Source organism: Heptranchias perlo, chromosome 23, assembly GCF_035084215.1.
Source record: "Heptranchias perlo isolate sHepPer1 chromosome 23, sHepPer1.hap1, whole genome shotgun sequence".
NCBI lineage: Eukaryota > Metazoa > Chordata > Chondrichthyes > Hexanchiformes > Hexanchidae > Heptranchias > Heptranchias perlo.
This window is the reverse complement of record NC_090347.1, coordinates 6,128,219-6,144,974: the sequence shown is the minus strand read 5'-3', so window position 1 is coordinate 6,144,974 and position 16,756 is coordinate 6,128,219. Positions and strand designations below refer to the sequence as shown.

Genomic DNA, 16,756 nt, shown 5'->3' with positions numbered 1-16,756 from the left:
TCACCTCCTGACTCCCCAAAGCCTTTCCACCATCTACAAGGCACAAGTCAGGAGTGTGATGGAATACTCTCCACTTGCCTGGATGAGTGCGGCTCCAACAACACTCAAGAAGCTCAATACCATCCAGGCCAAAGCAGCCTGCTTGATTGGCACCCCATCCACCACCCTAAACATTCACTCCCTCCACCACCGGCGCACAGTGGCTGCAGTGTGTACCATCCACAGGATGCACTGCAGCAACTCACCAAGGCTTGTTCGACAGCACCTCCCAAACCCGCGACCTCTACCAACTAGAAGAACAAGGGGAGCAGGCACATGGTAACAACACCATCTGCACGTTTGCCTCCAAGTCACACACCATCCCGACTTGGAAATATATCGCCGTTCCTTCATTGTTGCTGGGTCAAAATCCTGGAACTCGCTACCTAACAGCACTCTGGGAGAACCTTCACCACACGGACTGCAGCGGTTCAAGGCGGCGGCTCACCACCACCTTCTTGAGGGCAATTAGGGATGGGCAATAAATGCTGGCCTTCCCAGCGACACCCACATCCCACGAACGAATAAAAAAAAAATACCCACCCTTCCCTGGTTTGAGGCCTCCTCGTCCAGGTGATTTCTCACAGGTGATTGGCTGAAAGCTCCTGTTGTTGCCAGGAGACGTGACTCAATCCTCTAATGATAACTGAAGAAAATCAGTGACTCATGGCAGGTGCATAGGACGGCAAACTGGGGCAAAAACACTGACGGGCTGTCCCTTCTCACATTCCCTTCCCTCCACCCCACCGTAGGGTTGCCAACTCTGGTTGGACATTTACCTGGAGGCTTCATCGCATGACCTCCTCCTGCCCCGCCTTCCCATGCTTCCCCCACTGGTTGCCCAACATGTCCATTCTCACGGCATTCTGCCTTCCCACGGTCAATTGGAAAGCGAACAGACGCTTCATTACCCGATTGGATGATTCTTGATGGTCAGTCAAACAGCCTTTTCTTTCCCATCTCCAACATTTTTATAATTAATAAACAAAAGTGCTAAAAGAAAATTATTTTTTTTAATACCCTTATGATTTTTCTCCCAGGTTTGCTCCCAGCAATGTCCTGGAGATTAATCTTCAATTCCTGGAGACTCCAGCGTAATCCTGGAGGGTTGGCAACCCTACCCCTCCATGTGACAGACGCAGTTTGCTGCTTTACCCATGTTTCTGTTTTGGCAACACTTTGGGGTAACCTGCTGACTCGTGCCTGAAAATCTCATACCTAATGCGGAGGATTTGTCCAATAACTGAGCCTTTAATTTGATGTAGGCTGCTGACACAATGTGTATAAGGAGCTCAGGCCTTATTGAGTTTATACCATAACCTGAAGCGATGAATGGCCAATTGCCATGTTGTTGGACCCGGGTTACTTATACAGAAAGCATTTGGCTAATTGAATGTAAAGATACATTTGCCAATCAAAGTTGAAAGAGCTGCAAGTTGTCTGCTGCATTGGGACTTGCTAAGCATAAGGCCGGCCTGAGTTTAACCTCCATTTAAAGGACAATCCCCAGCTAGTTATTAATTGTAGACAATCAATAAGCATCATCAACCATGATCATTTGTCAGTGCTGAACTGCACAAAGCAAATAGGAACATGATGTGGAACCATTCAGCTCATTTCATTAACTCCCGGCCCTTCATCAGGACCTCATCTCGTGTTGTTTTTAAGATCCATTTCTCCATCCCAACCTCCATCTCTCCACTCTCTGCTGAATCAGGAACCAATCCCATCCATTTTAAATGCTTCAGATGCTGTAAAGGTTTTATTCAGGTTTGTGAGGTGAGTCTGGCTCCATTCTGGTTTCCTTTGTCACCATTTGACACAGGAAGTTCCTCTGCATCATTTACTGTCTTTCACAACTTTTTTTTCCCTCCCGCAAATAAATCAATTTTTGCAGTCATGCATAACCAAACAGCAAAATTCAAACACATGCTGAAAATAATGACTGGACAGTTTCCAAAACAAACTTAATTGGAGCACAGAAAATGATCAAGCAAAACATATATACAGGTGACATACTGGGGTGCGTTTTAAGGCAGTGACACATCAAGGGGCTGAGAAGGCCAACCTTCGGGCTCACAATCTATTAGGTCATCCGAACTCCCCAGTGTTTTACTGTCTTGTAACGCTCTCCTGGTTAGGTGCTGCCTATGTGCATGAGTATTACATTGTGACACCATAAAAGTGTTAAGAAAAGAAAAGAGAGGACTACCTTAAAAAGATGGCTATTAATGGGACGGTCCTGGAAGAGACAGGAAAGGGAGAGAACTGCAAAGTTAATTGAGAAGAGAAGAAGGGAAAAGAGAGAGAAAGAGCAACAATTACTGCAAGTCACAGGAAAAAGTGATACAAGACAGGGTTTGGTAAAAACATCCCAGGTTAACAGCAAAACAAACACAACATCCAAAGACACCGATCACAGCATGTGGATAGAGGCAGCATTCCCAAGAGACAGAGAGAAGGAAAGGTTAGTGGAAAGGAGCTACCCAGCAGGTTTACAACAGCACAAATCCTTCTGGAAGTGCAACACAAACATCATTCTGTTCACCGTGCCCAGATTGCACCCTCTGAAAGGTGGCTATGGTCTTACTGACTTGAGACTGCAGGTATGTGCTCCGATTAGTACGATTCTCAGGGTGCACCCTCTGAGCAATGGTTTAACAGATCTAAACACATCGCCAATGAAGATAATGAAAGTTAGACACGACAAGAACAAACCTGTCACCAATGGAACTGACGTTTATTATCAGACACGATTTAGCAGCAAAACCCCACCCCTCTCCCTGAAACAAGTACTGCTCAGCTTTGAATGAGAATTTTGTCTCCCTCCCCTTACCCTCTCACATAGCTGTCCTTCCACGTGCCAGGTTAAGCCCCCAAAAGGTGAACCCCGAATTTCTAAGGTACTTCTTCTATCTCAGACCCTGGTGCCATTTTCAGTCCCTTGGTATGTTCCCAGTGAGACGCAGATGATGATGGGGATCTCCGTGCCAGTGACAACAATGAGAGCACATCATGCCGAGCATACAATGGAGCTTTAACATCGGGTACGATATAAACTTTAGATCCTTACCTGTTCTTAAACTGAGATGGTTTCCACCATTAACTTCCATGAGGACATATCCTGGGGCAATGCAACATAACCCAAATTGGCAATATACCTCACTGCTAGTATCTACCATCACACACCTCATTTTGGCAGCCTACCTGTGTACAATGCAGTGCTTTACATTGGATCAAATTGTATTTGCACGGCCTCAGGTGTTAAATAGACCTTCAGCCATATTATGACTGCAAATTTTGTCCTCTGACCTCTCCTCTGACCCCACTTCCTAATTTATCAAATATCTTGTAGGCTTTTGATCCATGTTGAATATAACACGGGCCAACTCAATGTTTCACCATTGACCCCTCCGGCCCACTGCTGGGTGCAATGAGACATCACTGCTGGTTGACCTGCTCTGGCAATTTCTCTTCCTTTTTCCTGAAAGTCCAGCTGAGATCAGGGACTCACTGGATGGAGGCATTTACTGGAGATAACTGGACTTCACCCTTGTGTGGCACACTAACCGGGGGCATCACCAGGGCCGATCACTGACAGATGCCGCCTTCCTAACAGCCACCATTGAGAAACTGTGATTTTCCAGCGGCTGGTGGGGATGGCACCAAGAAAGGGGAAATGGCCACTAGTGACTGCGCTGGTTGCCATTTTGTTGATGACAGGAGGGCTGAACAAGAAATTTGAGGTGAGGTACACATTGGCCTATGTAGGCCAACAATGTCGTTTCTCACACAGCGCTGGGATTTTCATATTGCTGGTCTACCATCTGGAATGGAAATGGATGTCACGATTGTGACTTGAACAACTGCACACATGAAATGAGAACTGAGACACTCTCCACTGTCCATGGTAACGGGGGAGGAAATGTCTGAGACACTCTCCACTGTCCATGGTAACGGGGGTGGAAATGTCTGAGACACTCTCCACTGTCCATGGTAACGGGGGTGGAAATGTCTGAGACACTCTCCACTGTCCATGGTAACGGGAGGAAATGTCTGAGACACTCTCCACTGTCCATGGTAACGGGGGAGGAAATGTCTGAGACACTCTCCACTGTCCATGGTAATGGGAGGAAATGTCTGAGACACTCTCCACTGTCCATGGTAAAGGGGGTGGAAATGTCTGAGACACTCTCCACTGCCGGTGATATCAGGAGCGGATATGTCTGATGCAACCTTGAATGAAACATGGTCAGATTGTAATACTTAGTATGATTTTATATGAAACATGACTTAATATGAAACACGACAGATCCTTTTGTGACTGGAAGGCTGTATCGAGTGGGGTTCCGCAGGACTCAGTACTCGGTCCCTTGCTTTTTGTGGTATATATTAATGATTTAGACTTAAATGCAGGGGTCATCATTAAGAAGTTTGCAGATGATATAAAAATTGGCCGTGTGGTTGATGGTGAGGAGGAAAGCTGTAGACTGCAGGAAGATATCAATGGACTGGTCAAGTGGGCAGAAAAGTGGCAAATGGAATGCAATCCGGAGAAGTGTGAGGTAATGCATTTGGGGAGGTCAAACAAGGCAAGGGAGTACACAATAAATGGGAGGATACTAAGAGGTGTAGAGAAACAGAGGGACCTTGGAGTGCATGTCCACAGATCACTGAAGGTAGCAGGACAGGTAGATAAGGTGATTAAGGCGGCATACGGGATACTTTCCTTTATTAGCCGAGGCACAGAATATAAGAGCAGGGAGGTTATGCTAGAACTGTATAAAACATTGGTTAGGCCACAGCTTGTGTACTGTGTACAGTTCTGGTCACCACATTACAGGAAAGATGTAATTGCACTAGAGGGGATACGGAGGAGATTTACGAGGATGTTGCCAGGACTGGAGAATTTTAGCTATGAGAAAAGATTGGATAGGCTGGGGTTGTTTTCTTTGGAACAAAGGAAGCTGAGGAGAGATTTAATTGAGGTGTACAAAATTATGAGAGGCCTAGATAGAGTGGATAGGGAGGACCTATTTCCCTTAGCAGAGAGGTCAATAACCAGGGGGCATAGATTTAAAGTGATTGGTGGAAGGATTAGAGGGGAGCCGAGGAGAAATGTTTTCACCCAGAGGGTGGTGGGGGTCTGGAACTCACTGCCTGAAAGGGTGGTAGAGGCAGAAACCCTCATCGCATTTAAAAAGTACTTCGATATGCACCTGAAGTGCCGTAACCTACAGGGCTATGGACCAAGTGCTGGAAAGTGGGATTAGACTGGTTAGCTCTTTTTTGGTCGGCACAGACACGATGGGCCGAATGGCTTCGTTCTGCGCCCTAAATTTCTGTGATTCTATGTAACTGATTATAATCCTTAGCATGATGTGTACATTCAAGAGGTATATCTCTATATATAATGTTTAATGTGATATATTATGCCCCTCCCCTGTTCACTGCAGGGAAGTGCAAAATTTGGGTTTTGTGTCTCTTCCCCTTCCCCCACCGCCCAAGGCAACCCTACCGAGATAGTGAACTCACCATGAAAGAGACTGTGAGTATGAAGTCTCATGTGGAGGGTAAACACAGACTGGTTGGGCTGAATGGCCTGTGTCCTTGTTGTGATTCTGTGTATTTCTATGTGAGGCTCCTGCCACTGTAGGCTTCACTTTTACACAGTGTATTATACATTTATTATTTTCTCCACAAACATCAGTGTATTCATATTTTCATCCTTTACTGTCCTGTACGAATGTGATTAAATCAAGATCATCGAGTGTCTAGTTGTATGAAAGATACGTTTCCTAAAAGTCACACCATGAAACGAACCCAAAATGCAGTGAAGCTCACTCCACTTGTAAAAAGAAACAATCAGGGTGCATCAGTGACGGATGGGGGGGGCGGGGGGGGGAAAGATTCCACACACGTGGAGGCTCTCACCTCAAATTTCTGGTGAAGCTCAGAATCCCCGTCATCCTCCATTATGGGGACGTTGTAATACTCGCCTTCTTCTTGGCTCAGCAGTTTGAACCTGTGGGGAGTGACAAAGAGGAGACGGTCATTGCTGCAGGTTAAGTTATGAGTGAGGACAGATGCCCAGCATGCATCGTGTCATCAGGCAGGGGCCTAAATTAAGCGGCTGTGTTGACGCACTAACACTGTCGGACACTCAGGCCCTTCACAATCAACAGTAACACAAGCAGAGAGAGAGAGAGAGAGAGAAATATGTGTAGAAGATAACAGCGGGCTGGTGGTGAGATTCGGTGCAGTGTTTTAGTGCGCCAGCTGAATGTCACCAGAACCACAGCATTTTAAGTTCAGCACCAATCTGTTCCTCCCTATACAGCAGGCACATAATTACACTTTTTAAAGTAACCTTCAGGTCTGGCTTTCTCTGCATGTATCTACATTTGTAAACAATTTTACAACACCAAGTTATAGTCCAGCAATTTTATTTTAAATTCAAAAGCTTTCGGAGATTTTCTCCTTCCTCAGGCAAATGTTTCAAGATCTCCTTGAAGCCTACGCATCATAAATGCGTAGGCTTCAAGGAGATCTTGAAACATTTGCCTGAGGAAGGAGAAAATCTCCGAAAGCTTGTGAATTTAAAATAAAATTGCTGGACTATAACTTGGTGTTGTAAAATTGTTTACAATTGTCAACCCCAGTCCATCACCGGCATCTCCACATCATGTATCTACATTGTAAGTGTAGCGTCTGCATCAAGCAATTTCACCTTTGTACCGACTCTGAGCTGGCAGTTTAAGTCCAGAGTCGGGGCCTAACCTGACTCCTGAGTGAAAGGGAGTGAGACTCCCTGGGGATGCCACCACTCCGGTTTAACACCACCTGGAGTGTAAGTCCAGTGCAGTGTCAAACATGGTTTGCAAAGAGCTTAAGGACCCCCTCTTCCCCAGAACGGACACCCAGTGACCTTAACTTAGCTGTTTAAGAGAGTCTCCCCTGCCTGCTAAACATTTAAGTGTCCAACTGTTGGGAGACAGCTCGGGCCAGAGCTCTCTCCTGCATGGAGAGGTTCAACTTTCAGCCATGAAGGAGCAAACACAGGGACATGAGGTGACCATTTAGCCCCCTAAGCCTGTTCTGCCATTTGCTGGTCTGTATCTCAACTCCATTTACCCATCTTTGATCCATATCCCTCAATATCCTTGCCGAACAAAAATCTATCAATCTCAGTTTTGAAATTTTCAATTGACCCCCAGCCTCACCAGCTTTTTAGGGGAAGACAGTTCCAGATTTCCACTTCCCTGTTTGTGAAGAAATGCTTCCTGACATCACCCCTGAATGGCCAAGCTCTAATTTTAATGTTATGCCCCCTTGTTCTGGACTCCCCTGGTTTATAAATACTTTGACGTTAAAAATGCAGCCTGGACTTTTGCAGTTGTGTTTAAGGACAGGTGGAGCTCACCCAAAAGCACAAAGAATAATTTTAAGGTTCTGCCCCCTTGTTCTGACTCCCCCACCAGAGGAAATAGTTTCTCTCTGACTGGCCTGTCAAATCCTTTAATCATCTTAAGCACCTCAATTAGATCCCTCTTTAATCTTCTAAACTCAAGGGTTTCATTGATAACGGCCTCAGGAGGACACACACACGTACCAGCCAACCACTGCAGACTTCATCAGCTCCGACACACCGAATGACAGGGAACCCATGAAGTCATTCCTGGTGGTGCGATCCCAGTCCCAGATCTCCACAGAGAGTCGCCGGTCCTTGTCAGTACCTTTCAACTTACTAGAGAGAGAGAAGGGGGTGGGGAGACGGACACAAAACAATTTGCATTATTTCGCCAACCAGCAAAAACGGGGTTAAAACTAATGGAGCAGCTGAGATTAACGTGGGCTGGCTCCATCATTAATAACATTACAATGTTCCGAATCGTCGCGCTCCCGCTGCACTGGGATTTCACCTCCATGCTGCTCTGGCTGGGTGTTGGTCAAGGTGCAGGTTGAGGGGCAGCTGATGTACAAATGACTGGCATTTGTACAAGTACCGGAGGTTAACCACAGCATCGAACAGCTTTAGTGTCCAAGTGTGAAGGGAGTGTCACTTTCATATCCCAAATCTTTCCCTCTGAACCACTGAAAGGAACAATATTGCTGTCACTAGACTCTATTGTGCGACTCTTATCATTTGCCAAATTATATATATCTCCCTTGAAGAGCAGACTTATATACAGCAGCTTATCACGTCGCTTAAAAACATCTCCAAGCACCACTAATTACACAGGAGTACCAAGGCTGCTGTTATGTAGACAAACATGGCAGCCATTTGGTGCACAGCAAGAGCCCACAAATGGCAATGAGATAAATAACCAGTTAATCTGTTTTTGTTGGAGTTGGTTGAGGAAAAAATGCTGGAGAGGACACTGGGGAGAATTTCCCTTCTCTTTGATCAGTGCTGGGAGATCCTTAACATCCATCAGAACCGATAGGCAGAGCATCAGTTTAACATCTCATTGAAAGGATGGCACCTCCAACAATGCAGCATTGCCCCCAATGACCTGGATAGAACATGGGTCGGAATATCTGCGCAACACTGCTGTAGCCCCACCCCTTCATCTGTGTCCCATGTCTCCTTGGAATTTACCCCAATCCGCGTTTAGGCCTTGAGCCCACAAGCGTCTCGCTCAGAAGGAAGAAAGCGATCAACTGGGCCAAGCCAACAACTAAACTACACAATCTCAAGCGACACAATTCTCCTACAGCCTCCTCCACTTGCACACACGGCCCATGTACAAGGGATAACTGCCACACACACGGCCCGTATACAAGGGATACCTATTATATACACAGCCCGTGTACAAGGGATAACTACCACATACACGTCCCGTGTACAAGGGATAACTGTCACATACATGGCCCGTGTACAAGGGATAATTCACACAAACACACAGCCTGTGTACAAAGGATAATTGTCACACCCACACAGCCTGTGTACAAGGGATAACTATCACGCACACAGCCCGTGTACCAGGGAAAACTGTCGCACTCACAGCCTGTGTACAAGAGATAACTGTCACACATACACAGCCTGTGTACAAGGCATTACTGTCACACACAGCATGTGTATAAGGGATTATTGTTACACACAGCATGTGTACAAGGGATAACTATGCACAGCCTGTGTACAAGGGATAACTGTTACACACAAAGCTATATTAAGGGTACACTAGAGTAACGTGAATTAAAGAAACAAAGTTTGAAACATAAAATGGGTGCTTTTGTGGAAAATAAATCCTAAACTGCTCCCTTAATTTTATCTATGAAGTGAGAATAGTGAAGCACTCACAATGTGAACGATTCATTCCAGCTGGGGTTGAGGGTTGAACGGATGGTTTTCGTCTTCTGTTTGCTTTCGCTTTTGGGGTCAGGGATGAGTTTGAGTTTCACGTAGGGATCTGAAAGGCCATTGGGATCCATGGGGATTAGATTTTTTGCATCTCTCACTGTAAAATAGGAAGAAAAGATACATGTTTAAAAAGCTGCGAGAGCTGGTTTGACAATCCCAGAATAGATCAGTAAGGATGAAATATACACGATAAAATCTGCCGCTAGTATCTGTATTCCAGTCCGATCGAAAGCCGATTGGAGGTGTGTTGGGTGACTGAGTTATACAGCTAGTTTAGGATTTTGTATAATTAATATATTTACAACTTGTGAACCAAATCATCTGTGAATATAAAAGCCCATCGGCTGGGCAAATCTGAATGCAAGTGAGTTCTACCCGGGTGTGAGAATCATCTGCAGGCTCGTGAACCATCCACTTTGGTTTTTTAAAAATTCATTCTCGGGATTTGGGCATCGATGGCAAGGCTGACATTTATTACCCATCCCTAGTTGCCCCTTGAGAAGGTGGTAGTGGAGGGCCGCCTTCTTGTACCACTGCAGTCCGCGTGGTGAAGGTGCTCCCACAATGCGGTTAGTTCGGGATTTTGATCCAGCGACGGTGAAGGAAGGTTTAGAAAAAGCATTGATGTCACATTCATGGATAGATCCTGAATCAGTACACCAAGATCTGTTGGTATCAGAAGCTTGAGATATCTGCACCCGAGGCTCCGTGGTACAACATTAGTGTCCCATAAAAACAGAAACCTGGACAGACTGGCCTAGAAACAGGTGGGTAAATGGCTGCAGCCCAGTCTCAGTGAGGCTGATCCACAGGCTGTAGGAGTAGAAACAGCTACTATCTTGTATGAAACAATGTATTTGACATTAATGGACCACTATTTTTGCTCAAGGGTCCTGTTGTATTGTAACAAAATGACAGAGCACAGCGAATGAGTGACACCTAATGCTCCCCACAGCTGAACTCACAACGTGTAGCACTGAATTCTGATAAATACCGTAAACTGTGGTGACGACAGCAGGAGTGGGCTCATTGCTTTACGATTCTCCACACACTGAAATCCAAACTCAGCCATGGTACAGGGGACGGGGGTAGGTCTGAGCATACAGTGAGTATGTCTCCACAGAGCCACTCCATCCTTGGAACCAGCTCAAGAGAGAGAGGTGATGGGGTTATTGTGGGGGCGAGCCACGTGACCAAGAAATGGAAAATAAGATGGCGGGGGGGGGTGCAGAGAAATGCAGGAAGAAAGAATTGATTCATGATTGAAGTTAGATAACTGCAGGTTAGACAACCCATGTAACAATTTATATTGTCAATGGACAGGGGGCTGATTTAACATGGGTTGTTGTTATGAAACCAATAATACAATGGAACTTACGCAGATAGCAACTTAAAACCAATAACTTTTTCACTATACACAACCCTTGCTGTTAACCCTATTAATTGTTTTCTCCCCCCAAGTTACAGGAATATTCTGTGGGATTTTTCCAAGCTTTAAAATGACTCTACGTGCAACAATTCCCACAATTGACCAACGACATACTCATGGGTCAGCTCTCATTCGGCCAAAGCGTTAAATCCAGCAACATTCTCAAAGCTCCTGCATCTTCCTGAAAAGAAAGCTCCTCAGTTGTTGCAGGGTACGGGCAGACAGACACACTCCTTCACCCCTTTCAGGTCCTGCACAATCGCAGTACATATTATGGCCACTTGGAGGAGCTGAATGACTGCTCTAGCCTCTGAGACTCTGCACAGCATCAGTTCAATGATCATCTTAGTGCAGTTGGTGATATTTTGACCTGTTCAGACAGTTTGCAGGTGGGAAGCTCATGATGTCCTGCTCGACATTCCCAATCTGGGCCATGCCACTGAGGGGCGAGTATGGGGATCAGACCTTGATGTTTCTCAGCAACACACGGAACTCAGTCTGCACATTAAAACAAAAGTAAAATACTGCGGATGCTAGAAATCTGAAATAATCAGAAAATGCTGGAAAAAAAAAACTCAGCAGGTCAGGCAGCGTTTGTGGAGAGAGAGAGTTAACGTTTCAGGTCAATGACCTTCCATCATCCAGTTCTGATGAAAGGTCATCGACCTGAAACGCTAACTCTGTTTCTCTCTCCACGGATGCTGCCTGACCTGCTGAGGGTTTTCGGCATTTTCTCATTTTTTTCTTTCAGTCTTCCCACTGCCCTGCTCGTGTGTACGAGCATCTCCCGGCAACTCATCGACAGTGGGAGTGAGCAGTGTGCGACCATCCCCGATCAGGAATCGATGGGGAGTGGCCCGGGGGGGGGGGGGGGAGAAGAAGTGTTAGCCGATAGCACATGTAGCTCAGACCATCTGCCCCACACAGAACAGGGAGTTTGCAAGAGCGTGCAAAAACAGATCTGAAGATGATTATTACAGCTGTGTACTAACCGGGCAGATCACAGCACAGGCGGTGGCCATTTGGAGCTGTCTCTTCCAATCGTATCTCCTTACCCCTTTCCTCATATCCTTTCATATTCATCCTTTTCAAAGTCCTATCCAATTCCCATTATTTAAATGTCATCATCTCTGCCTCGACAGCCCCTTGTGGTGAAGCATTCCTAATAACCCCTCTGTGAAACAAAATTCCTCTAACTTCCCCCTTTGTTCTTCCAAGGATAACCCTGAGTCTCGGCATCCTTGTTACTGATTCACCAACCAGTGGATATAGCCTTTCACTTTACACTCTCAAAACCTTCGAACGGAGAGACACAGCTGAACAGGAAATCAGAGTGAAGTCAATGGTTTTGCTTTAACAGACGGGCAATGGTTCATGTCTGGGTTCCTCGTGTGCCGGGATTTGCCCAAGCGAGCGCACCACACAGAACTGATAATATCAGCTGACCTGAAGCTGGTGGGTTACTCGTGTCAGCAGCAGTTTGAAGGGCTGAGTTTTATCACAGCATCGTGTAGCCTGTGACTTGAGAACTGTCAGCTGTGTGAAAGTAACTTTGCTTGTGTTACATTCTTGGGTTACACCTTCCTAATTTCACCTGGGGAAACACACGCCCACAAACTGCCTGGTGATCACTTAGAATCAGAATCTCACAGCAGGCCATTCGGCCCATCATACCTGTGCCGGCTCTTTGAAAGAGCTATCCAGTTAGTTCCACTCCCCTGCTCTTTTCCCCCATAGCTCTGTAAGTTTTTCCTTTCCAAGTATCCAATTCCCTTTCTGAGCAATATTTCACCAACTGCTGTTCCTGTTCCATGTGTCAGAGGGTCTTTGCGAGAAAGAAATTAAATAAACTGAGGATTAGGCGTTAGCCGTGGCTCAGTGGGTAGCACTCTCACCTCTGAGTCAGAAGGTCGTGGGTTCAAGTCCCACTCCAGAGACTTGAGCACAAAAATCTAGGCTGACACTCCAGTACTGAGGGAGTGCTGCACTGTCGGAGGTGTTGTCTTTTGGAAGAGACATTAAGCCGAGGCCCCGTCAGGTGGACGCAAAAGATCCCATGGCACTATTTTGAAGCAGAACAGGGGAGTTCTCCCCGGTCAACATTTATCCTTCAACCAACATTACTTAAAAAAAAAACCCAGATTATCTGGTCATTATCACATTGCTGTGTGTGGGATCTTGCTGTGCACAAATTGGCTGCAGCGTTTCCTACATTACAACAGTGACTGCACTTCAAAAGTACTTCATTAGCTGTAGAGCGTTTGAGAAGCCCTGAGGTCATGAAAGGCTCTATAAAAATGCAAGTTCTTTCTTTACTACAGCCCACAAAGCTCTGGCAACTCAGTTCTATTTATCTTTGTACGGGTACATTTTTTTCCTTGCACGATCCGGATGTGGAGTTTCATCCGCCAGGAGCACTTACTGGAAAATCGGATGCATCAGCCCACAATTTCCCATCTGCTAAATGAATGGATGGAAAATTGCAAGATGCCTGCACGATTTTCCGATATACGCTCCCGCTGGGCAGGGCTCCACGATGGGAGGAAGTAAACAGAAAAATTTACCTTAGATTTCTTACTCACTGGTTTGTCCGGTTTGAATTGTGTGAGCCTGTTTCCTCATTAGTGGTGTTAGCCTTGAGACTCAGTGGTAGCACTCTCACCTCTGGGTCAGAAGGTCATGGGTTCAAGTCCCACTCCAGAGACTTGAGCACATAATCTAGCCCGTCACTCCCAGAGCAGTACTGAGGGAGTTCTGCACTGTCGGTGATGCCGTCCTTCAGATAAGGTGTTAAACTGAGGTCCCATCTGCCCTCTCAGGCAGGCATAAAAGATGGCACTTTTCGAAGAAGAGCAGGGGAGTTCTCCTGGTGTCCTGGTCAATATTTATCCCTGAGCCAACATCAGTTAAACAGATTATCTGGGCATGTATCTCATTGCTGTTTGTGGGACCTTGCTGTGCACAAATTGACTGCTGCGCTTTCCTACATTAAAATTAGTTCACTGGCTGTAAAACACTTTGGAACGTCCTGAGGCCATGAAAGGGGTTATATAAATACAAGTTCTTTCTTTCTTTAAATCCTAAACCAAGATTTGTTCGTGTTGCAACTTGAGATATATGCAAATTAATGGGGATATGGATTTAAACTTTAAAGGTGGCCCATGAAGCTCCGTGGGATGTACAGCCCACTGAGACAAAAAGCTCAGACGCTACTCACTTAAAGTATAAAAAATAAAGAACTTGCATTTCTATAGCACCTTTCACAACCTCAGGATGTCCCAAAGCGCTTTACAACCTATGAAGTACTTTCTTGATGTACTGTTGTGTTGTAAGAAACGCAGCAGCCAATTTGTGCACAGCAAGCTCCCACGGACAGTAATGTGACCATGACCAGCTAAGCTCCCGTGACGGTTGAATTAGTGAATGTGGTACTGAGCCCTGTGGACCGGCAAAGATCCAGGCCCGGTCATCGGTCCCTGTTGAGTTAGCTGATCTCAGCCAGGGAAGTTGTAGGGATAGCAGGATTTGTCCAGGTATCCCTGGCTAGGGAGAGTAGGGAGGCATGAAAATCAGTCAGGGCTCCCGCTTCCGATCACTACCCAGGGACCCGATTGGAAAATGCACTTGGATATCGGGTGAGAACAGTGTCGAGCTCAGCTGCGATATCCCCCCCCCCCCCAAGGTTGAATAGCTTCCTGACGCCCAGTTTTTACGTCCACACACAATGAAACAAGTGGCCAGGTACTTGGGAAGGGCTGCTGGTGGAATCGAAGCCCCAAAGGGAGGATTAGAGGGGAGAAAAAGGAGGGAAATTGGAAAAAGAAATTTAAAATTCTGAAACACATGAAGAGGAAAAAAGGGAAACCAGTTAACCTGGCTCACAGAGAGCTAAAAATAACTGATGGGAATGTACAAATGAATAGCAAAGTAGGAGCTGGCAGCCTTCCCGACCAATTCAACCACTATCTGCTCTACAGAATTCCAAGTACTCGCTGAATATGTCAGAGGGGAAGCATGGAAAATTGGGAAACTTGGCAAGTCAAGAACACCGAGGGATTTGCTAATATACAAAGCGTCTCATGAGAATTGCAATAGGTTTTTAAAAAAGCTAAAAGCAAAAGTTAAAGAAGGAAACTGTCCCCAGTCAAATAGGACAACAGTAAGGAAGACGAGATGCATTCTGTTTCAGAAAAATTGCTTGCTACAAATGATTTGGAATTCTCGCCAGTTATTGAAGCTCAAATGAAACAAAAACAAGAGCAGATCCTGTTTACGTTCATTGTATTTTGAGCTGTGGCGCAATGAATTTCCTCGATTCGCACTCGGAGTCCATTGTGGGGGGGGGGGGGGGGGGAAGACATTGCTGGAACTCCAAGGCGGGGGCGGGGGGGGAGGGGGAAGGGGGAAAGAGAGGAGAGACTGTGCTGGGACTCCAGGGGGCAGGGGGGAGATACTGTGCTGAAAACCACTAGGAGGAGACTCTCGGTGCTCGGTCTCCATCAAAAAGGAATTATATAGTTGCTTCAACAAGAGGAATATTAAAAGGTAATGGGAGTGAGCCGAGGAGTGGGATTAGACTAAGTGGCTCATGTGGAGAAAATCACCGGCACAGACCTGATGGGCCGAATGGCCTGTTTCTTTCCTGGAACATCTCACGGTTCTATGAAATCTAGTCTTCCTTGAGGTAAATTTTAAGCCTATTGGCACAGTTTAAGTTGCAGGTCTCCATATCTGCACTTATTCATTTCACATTCAGCGGCAATTGTTGTCACTGATTCAGTCTACGTGTTCAAGGCGTGCGAGATTATATATAAATATAAAAATATATATATATATATATATATATATATATAAAAATATAAATATAAATATATATATAAAAATATAAATATAAATATATATATAAAAATATAAATATAAATATATATATAAAAATATAAATATAAATATATATATATAAAAATATAAATATAAATATAAAAATATAAATATAAATATATATATAAAAATATAAATATAAAAATATAAATGAATATATATATATATATATATATATAAATATATAATTGATAGAGATATTGAGTAATGGTCTTTGGTCCACATGACGTGGGAAGAGACGACCTGATTGATGGGAGGTTGCACCTCTTTGATGGGACGTGAAACTAAGGTCCTGTTCTGATGGTTCAGTTGGACAATAAAGATCCCGCGACCAAAAGCTTGGTCAAAGAGGTAGGCTTTAAGGAAGTTCTTAAAGGAGGAGAGAGAGGCGGAGAGGTTTAGGGAGGGAATTCCAGAGCTTAGGGACTAGGCAGCTGAAGGCACGGACGCCAATGGTGAAGTGATGAAAATCGGGGATGCGCAAGAGGCCAGAATTGGAGGAACTCAGAGATCTCGGAGGGTTGTAGGCTGAAGGAGGTTACAGAGATAGATAGGGAGGGGCGAAGCCATGGAGGGATTTGAAAATAATGATGAGAATTTTAAAATCGAGGCGCGAATACCGACAGCAGCCCAAACATCAGCAGCAGTGCCGTAGTATAACTAACGCAAAGCAACAACTCCAGGGCAGCAGAGAACCAGCTCAAGGCACGATGTACAATGGTTCCTCCAGTGGCTGCAATGCTCCAAGGAAATGTCAGTGTTGCAACAGGCAGTCCAAGTGCTCTGCCCAGTTCTCTCTTTGCCGTTCTGAACATCGAGGGAGATTAGTGGACAGTCGAACTTTGCAGCTTCCGAGAGCTGTCCATTAATTTCCAGCTTGCTCCTGGGACTGTGGAATCAGCCCTGCGATGGGCTGAGTTCTGCAGTTCCTGTGACACAGTCGGGTTCGACGCTTCCAACCAACCCCCACCCATGACCAAATAGTCTCAGTAGCCCTGGGATGGATATTGGTTAATTGGAGGAGGTTGTTGTTTCCATGAATCCTC

The 16,756-nt window shown here is 45.5% G+C and overlaps 1 protein-coding gene across 2 annotated transcripts in view; it reads right to left on the bottom strand.

The window, feature by feature from the left end:
* prkcab (protein kinase C, alpha, b) overlaps positions 1-16,756 on the bottom strand; it is a 350,330-nt gene that overhangs the window by 98,463 nt on the left and 235,111 nt on the right. For both annotated transcript variants that reach the window (XM_068003889.1, XM_068003891.1), the window contains exons 6-8: positions 9,344-9,500; positions 7,652-7,786; positions 5,974-6,064 (exon numbers count right to left, since the gene is read on the bottom strand). In XM_068003889.1, the coding sequence (XP_067859990.1) occupies positions 5,974-6,064; positions 7,652-7,786; positions 9,344-9,500 (383 nt within the window). The remainder of the gene's footprint in view (positions 1-5,973; positions 6,065-7,651; positions 7,787-9,343; positions 9,501-16,756) is intronic.